Genomic DNA, 7,570 nt, shown 5'->3' with positions numbered 1-7,570 from the left:
TGGCACGCTGAGGGGCGTCCGCTCCACAGTCGGTCCCACAGCCAAGCAGAGAGTCTCCTGGCTGGCTCGCCAAACTGACATGCGGAAAACAGACTCCACAATCAGTGAGATTGTGAAGTAGGTATGTTCATTCAGCACTGGGCAGCACGGGGGGTAGTCCCACCAAAGTCGTGCCCACCTGATTTGGCAGTTCACTTTAAATTTATACAGTCAAGTGTTACATATACATAGAGCTTCGCAATACGCCTATACATAGGCATTACCTATCCCCACTTCATATTAAAATTAGCTCTAGGAAGTAATTTCCATAATCTCCTCTCAGCTGCGCTTGCGCAGTGCCTCCTTATGGTGGTCGTCTGGTGGTCGTGAAGATGAAGGCTGTATGTCTTCTTCACGGTGAACTCTTAACCTTCTGTCCCTGCGCAGACTCAGTTGTCCCTTGGCATTTGTCCAAATCACAAGGTCGGTCTTGGCTGGTTCTTGGAGCCACTGCTGCTTCTTATCAGGGACTATCTCCTGTCCCAGCCAGCCTCAACAATGCAAGTGTTAAACATCACTTCTCATCCCCTTGGGTCATGTCTACCTCTATTGAAACTTCTTTAACTTCATTATAAGCTAGATAATTATTAAACAATTCTTATCCACATTCATATATCTACTATATCTGCTAAGGTTTCTTTGGTTCCCCGTCTCACTCTGTATTCATTTTCTCCATAGGTGGTAGCAAAAGAGGAGATAGGGAGAAGACAGCGTCTCCTTGCCTGGATTTCGTGTCCTCCCATACCATCTGCTGGATTGGAGCCCAGAGCTGCCCACCAGACCCCGTCCGCTTCAGACTGCGCATGCTTTGTGCTATGGAGAGAGCAAACCATCCTGCCAGGCAGTGTGTGATCACCAAACCTGGTGAATACGGGGCAAGTCCAGCCCAGGAGGACACACAGGTGAGACAGCCACATGAGGGCTCAATCTGGTCTCCTCCACACTTAGATTTTCTGCACATCCCAGGAGAAAGATTTACTAGTGCACATTCCTAAGCAAAGCTGAATATGCCAAAAAAAGTCGTTAGGTGTCAGCAGTCCTGAAAAGTGATACAGAAACCCCTGGTCTTAGATTCTTACTCATTTTTAATCAAGTTTTTACACAAGTTTAAGAATTATTTCTGCTTGCACTCACCTTCCCACAAAGGACTTGGTAATGCTGGCAAATTAAAGGAGAAAAAGGGAAGGAGAAGTGTTAGGCCACATTGAATTGCTGTGTGGTGCAGGCAGGCCCAGCTTACTTGAGCTGAAATGGGCCAGCCTGTGTCAACCAGCCAGGACTGGCCTGGGGCTGTGCAGCTTTCCTCTTGCAGACATTGCATGCACGTTTTGGCAAAAACACACTGTGGTTATCCGGCTTTACCCACCTCACTGTGGTTTGCTGGCTGAAGAGGGAGCAGATGGCAAATGCATTCCCACAGAGCTGGAGCTCTGGCAGCAGAGCCAGGACTGGATATGCTGGGACTCTTTTCCTTGGTTTCGCTTTTCTCAGAGGACGTCTGTATTCAGATGTGTATCTTGAATTATTTGCTCCTCCTCTTGCATGCAGTCCTTCAGCTTTTCTCCCTACCACACAGGAACTGGTGAAGCCTGTCATGATTTAAGCCCAGGCAACAAAACACCACAAAGCTGCTCACTCACTCTTCCCCCTGCCCCGTGGAATGAGGAAGACAAAACTATAAAGAAAAAGCTCGTGGGCTGATAAAAGGACAGGGAGGGATCATTCACCAGTTATGGTCACGGACAAAAACCAGACTCAACTTGGGGAAAAAAAAAAATCAATTTAATTTACTACCAATCAAATCAAAACAAGGATAATGAGAAGTAAAACCAAATATCAAAACACCCCACACACACCCCTCCCTCCTTCCTGGCTCAACTCCACTCCCGATTTTCTCTACCTCCTCCCTTCAGTGGCACAGGGGGATGGGGAATGGGGGTTGGGGTCAGTTCATCACACATTGTCTCTGCTGCTCCTTCCTCCTCAGGGGGGAGGACTCCTCACTCTTGCCCTGCTCCAGCATGGGGTCCCTCCCACAGGAGACAGTCCTCCACGAACTTCCCCGACATGGGTCCTTCCCACAGGCTGCATTTCTTCACAAACTGCTCCAGTGTGGGTCATTTCCGCGGACTGCAGTCCTTCAAGTCACAGTCTGCTCCAGCGTGGGCTTTCCCATGGAGTCATGGCCATCTTCGGGGGCATCCACCTGCTCCGGTGTGGGGTCCTCCACGGGCTGCAGGTGGGCATCTGCTCCCCCACTCACCTCCATGGGCTGGGGGGGGGACAGCCTGCCTTCTCTCTATGGGCTGCAGGGGCATCCCCTCCTCCGGCGCACCTCTTCCCTCTCCTTCTTCACTGACCTCGGTATCTGCAGAGGAGTTTCTCTCACACTCCAATCTCCTCCCCTGCTGCAGGTTTCTGTTCTTAAATATGTTATCCCAGAGGCGCTACCAGTGTCGCTGATGGGCTTGGCCTTCGCCAAAGGTGGGTCTGACTTGGCACCAGGGAAGCTTCTAGCAGCTTCTCACAGGAGCCACCCCTGTAGCCCCCTCCCCTGCTACCAAAACCTTGCCACACAAACCCAAAACAAGCCTTAAAAACTCCAAAGAGATAAAACGTTTAAGAAATTGATCTTCAAAAAAGTTCTCCTAAGTTGTTCTCCTAGTGAGCTGCTCTCCTAAAAAAACACTCCTATTTGCTTGACTCAGGAAATAGTTTGCTTGCAGCAAAATTGCTTGTATTTCATAAAGCACAAATGAGGGTTGTTTCACACTTAAAACTTGCCAAGATATCCCTCAACAACTCTATCCCCTGGCAACTTTGGCTGAAAAGCCAGCAGCAGCACAGCTACACCCCAGGTACCTTTGGACCCCCCCCCCCCAAGCTGGACCCCAAGGATGCCTGATAAAAGAGAAGGTTTTTCTAGATACAGTCCTGAAGTTCAGATGTTAATCAAAATTAGCCAGCCTCTGGGATTGGCATGCATTGTTCTCCACCAGAGGGGGGATTTTCGAGTAAGCTATCAAAATATTTCCTAAGTAAGACCACAAAAATCCCCACAGGTGCAACCAGGGCAAAGACTTCCACAGTGCATGAAGATGTTGATATAAGTTTCCTTTGGAGACAGGGTCATCTCAGCATTGCCTGTGTCACAGTGTCTTCAGCTTTTGGAGTCAACTCCACTCGTGTCCTAATTAGGATGAAGTTTTCCTGTTGGTGTGATGCAGCCAGCTGTTACTCTCTGATGCTCTTGAGGACAGTAAGGGTGAAGCCAAGGTGGTGGTAAGCACTCTGGTGGCTCTTGGTGATCTGGAGGAGGAGGCCAGGACATGGCCCACAGCTCAAGCCACCTCAGGCTCTGCTGCTCCACTGGGGTCTCTGGAGAAGAAACCCAAACCTTTTCCTTCCTCCCAGACCACCTTCTACCACAGAAGGACCACTGCTGGGGCTGGTGCAGTCCCTGGCTGGTCTCCAGAGCATGGCTGGTGTTGCAAGCTGCGCTGTGTGGTGTCTCTAGCGAGTCTTGCTGTCCCACACTGGGCAATGAGTGTTTTGCATGACCACCCAGCCACGACATCCCCACCTCTCCTGGTTTGAACACTCCTCTGATGAGTACAAAGGGATCCCCATAACCAGTCCCTTCACCCCAGCAACCTCTGACACAGGTGTTGGAACTGCAACAGTCTGGATTTTCCTAATCCTTAACAGAAAGCGTGGTTATAATGGAAAAAGCTATGAAACAAGCCAAGATCCCTCAAAATCTCAAGCAACACCAGTCACAGCAAATCTTAACATACCCAAGAAGAGATGTGTGATAGATCACACCCACTGGGTTGCCAGGAACCCTTGTTCACATACATGAGATCTGCACTGATTAAATCCTCCTTGATCCAACGCTCATCAAGCAATCAATCACAGAGAATTCTTCATAAAGTAAAAGCAAGCCAATAAGTTTCTGTAGTAGCTCCGGTTTTGGTTAGTGCCATCAAACCCCCCAGGTATGGCAGAAGACCAGTCCCCAACAGGGCTTCTCCATGGGGTCAGCCTCTTGCGGAAGAGAAAACCAGAAATGAAAGTTGCCGACACCCACATCTGCTTCCCCTCAGCCCAGCTTTACATCTCCCACCCCCAAGAAGAATCAGCTGGAGTCCTCCCCCCTTGAAGTGGGCACCGCATCCTGCCCATCACTCCTTTTGCTCTCACCCAGCTTTAAGATCAGATCCAGTGTCCCTGAGGTTACTTTGTCCCTTTTTTAAACCTTCCCTTCAGAGCCACACAGGAGTCTGCAGCCAGGCAGATCCCACATAAAACAGACAAACCTTTAATTCTTCTTTTTTTTTTTTTTGATGTAAAAGTGTTCCTGCACCTTCTCAGCAGGATAAAAAAGTGCAACTGAGCACAGTGCCACCACACCCCAGATCCACCCACAACCCAGCAGCCCATGAAATCAGCTCAGGCTATCATATGACTCTGAAGAAACATTTTAAGGACCCCACTGAAGTAGTCCAATTTTATTTAGATAAAAATCCTGTACAACTCATGAGCACTGAAGAGCTACAATTGTTTTTTAATTGGTTATGCAGACTTTTATAGCTATGTGCTCAAAAAAAAAAAAAAAAGAAAAGCCTAGCTCAAATACTGCTTTGGGTAAATGATATTTTAACGATAAGCTTTATTAAAGAAGGAATTCTGCAATGAACAATTGTTCTTCATCTTATCCACAAGTGAGATGTGAAGAAAGGACAGAAGCTCAAGAAGATTTTTGACTTGCAAGGCAGAATTTTTCAGACCTGCATGGGGGAGAGGAGATTGACATCAGTCACTCTGTTTACACCTTCAACTGTAATTATTTTAGGAAAAAAAAAAAAAAAAAAGTGTTTTCCACAAGGGAACTCCAACTGCAGAGTCCCAGCTGCAGGCAGACAGACCCACCTTCCAATTATATTTAGATATATATTTTCCTGCAGAAACTGCTCTTCCATCCCCTCCTCAGTGGGGGTTCAGAGTTCAACAAGCAATCCTCTACCAAGATGATCCTTGCTCTCCACCCCAAGCACCAGCTGCACAGATATTCTCCCTTTATCCTGCTCTCAACTCCTCCGCCCCAGCTCAGTAAATCCTTGTCCCCAGACTCCAGTGAAGTCACCAGTGTCCCACCTCCAACCAAGCTTGGCATCCCTTGCCATCGGTGACCTTCATGCTGACGTCCCAAAGCCGCTGCATGCCATGCTGCCAGTGTGGGCACAGCACACCCCAGACCCTGCCCTGGGGCCATCCCCACTGCCCAAAAGTGAGTGACAAACCAGAAGAGTGGCTGTATATAATTTTTCAGAGCTCTGTTACCTAGAAGCATCTGTACTGTATCAAATCACAGGTCCATTTACCTCAGCATCCCATCTCAAGCAGCAGTCAGAAGCAAACACTTAAGCACTTATGGCACCCCTTCTCAATATCCTTCCAATCCAACCATTTCTGGCTCCGGGGGATCTCTTGAGCCTCTCCCCAGCCTCCAATATCACACCTCAGCTTTTCTGCTCCAAATTAAGAGCATATCTTCTTCTGTTGTCCCCCACTAGAAAGATGGTCAACTGACCTTCATTTTCTCTTGTCCCTGGAAGCCTAACACCCTTCCTAGCCTTTGCTGCTCTACAGCAAGGAAGGGCCAGAGAGCTTTAGAGAGAGAGCAGCAGCAGACAGCAAGAAGTAAAGGACTCTGGGTCCATCTACAACTTCTCAAGAAGAAATGCCCAGTCTAAAAGCCATCAATAACACCTTCTGGTCCAATGTGAGGGGCATTTCAAGTAAGGTCTTGCCAAAGCTTGTCCTGGGTACAGTTAATAATTACCCAGCCTCTACCAGGGTATGTAATTAAGTTGCAATGCTGGTTCAAATGCCTGTCAGCTAGGCCACATATCTTTAGTTTTATTCTCCCTATCAAGGGTTAAACTAGTATTTACCTGACTGCTAAATCCAGATCAATTATGCCCAGATAGTTTGAAAAACCTGGAGCCCTCAGACAGTGAGACATCAGTGAATAAAACCAAGACTTCCTCTGGCTTGGCAGCAAGGCACGGATTTGTGCCTCATAAATCCCACATTACCGAGCTGACGCGCTGCCTGCTGTAGGGTTAACCAGCCTGCCTCCCCCCAAGTCACAGGGATTTCCAGGTATGGCAACTTCCTCCTCACCAGACAGAAGACAGCACCATGGGTTCTGGAGAAGCACTAGGACATGCGACAACTCTAAACGATAACTGGCAGACACACCAAACACATGCCGGGAAGTTTTGCTCCAAGGGGCTCCTTTTTTTTTTTTTTTTTGAGCAAAGGAGACTCTTGTAGGCAAGGTATGGCTGAGAACCAGCCAAAATAGTTGGCAGAAAGTGTGTGGGAACAGCCTCACTCCCTATCAGCAGATAGGGTGGTTGCTTTTGCTCCTCAACTCTGCAAGCTACACACTCACTACAGAAAGCAGTCCACATTCCCCTTATCTGCACAGTATGGAGCATCAGCGTAACTCACCATGATTATCCCAGACACAGCTTAGAAGTCTGTATCTGCAAGAAAGAAGGGCAGAGTGTTAGGCTTTGGGGCAAAGAGCACCTCCTCTCTCCCGTCACCACAAGCCCACCCCCGCTGGAAACAGCCCCAGTGCAGTAACCAGAAAGCTGCCCTTGCTTGGCTGCGTGCTTGCTGTAGCAGGCTGGGTCACCACAGTCATTCCCCTCCGCTACATCCTTCTTTATATTCACCAAACATAAAGCCAAAAATCACTGCATGACCCATCTCTTTCCAGGCAAGTTCACCTAGAAAGAGATCAGAGCACTCCACTCAAAGTCAACAGTCACACCATAACCAAATGCCTACAGATGATACGGAAGCAAGTCTTCCCTGTCTGCTACTAACGAACCCTTTCATGGGTACGTATACACAGCCTTTTCAGCAGCCCAGCTTAAGCCAAATTAATCTTCCATCTATAGCACAAGACCTTCAAAATCCACCCTATTATAGCACCCCATTTCCTAATGGAGGGGGGGGGAACAGGGACACTGTGGATATAAATTAACGAGCTCTGGCTTCTGCACACGAAGAGCGGCAAAGCTTGAAGAGGAAGGCACACGATACCCCAACGGAAAAACTGCGGCTCTCTGAAGGCAGAATGGGCCACCCTGCAAGAGTAGACATCGCCTTTCTCGGGGGTGAAATCGGCGTACACCAGGCGCTGGAAATACCACTTGTCGTTGAAGGACATGTCTGCGTACTGCACGTTGCTCATGGGCTTCCCATTCTTGAGGAGCAAGATTTCAATCTTCGGAGGGTGGAAACCACTCACGAAGCAGTTGAGGACGTTTTCTTCTCCAGGGTTGGCATGTCTGCGGGAGTACACCTCCACCTTCGGCGCCTCTGGAGAGGAGGGGTAAGGAGGCAGTGAGAAGCAGGGCTGCGGCGGACACCTCCCTCAGCGAAGCCAGCGCCCACCCATCCGCGCACGGTAACCGATACCGGTCCCCTCACGGCACCTGCTCCCCGC

General features: G+C 48.9%; 1 protein-coding gene across 1 annotated transcript in view; it reads right to left on the bottom strand.

Moving 5' to 3' along the window:
* Positions 1–4,535: 4,535 nt before the first annotated feature.
* Positions 4,536–7,570, bottom strand: part of B2M (beta-2-microglobulin) — a 3,197-nt gene continuing 162 nt past the window's right edge. The window contains exons 2-4 of the mRNA XM_010571555.1: positions 7,165–7,443; positions 6,562–6,596; positions 4,536–4,829 (exon numbers count right to left, since the gene is read on the bottom strand). Coding sequence (XP_010569857.1) covers positions 6,583–6,596; positions 7,165–7,443 — 293 coding nt within the window. The 3' untranslated portion in view covers positions 4,536–4,829; positions 6,562–6,582. The remainder of the gene's footprint in view (positions 4,830–6,561; positions 6,597–7,164; positions 7,444–7,570) is intronic.

The sequence above is a fragment of the Haliaeetus leucocephalus genome, unplaced genomic scaffold, assembly GCF_000737465.1.
Source record: "Haliaeetus leucocephalus isolate CR32 unplaced genomic scaffold, Haliaeetus_leucocephalus-4.0 Scaffold339, whole genome shotgun sequence".
NCBI lineage: Eukaryota > Metazoa > Chordata > Aves > Accipitriformes > Accipitridae > Haliaeetus > Haliaeetus leucocephalus.
The sequence above is the reverse complement of the archived record's forward strand: the minus strand, read 5'-3'. Positions and strand labels throughout refer to the sequence as shown.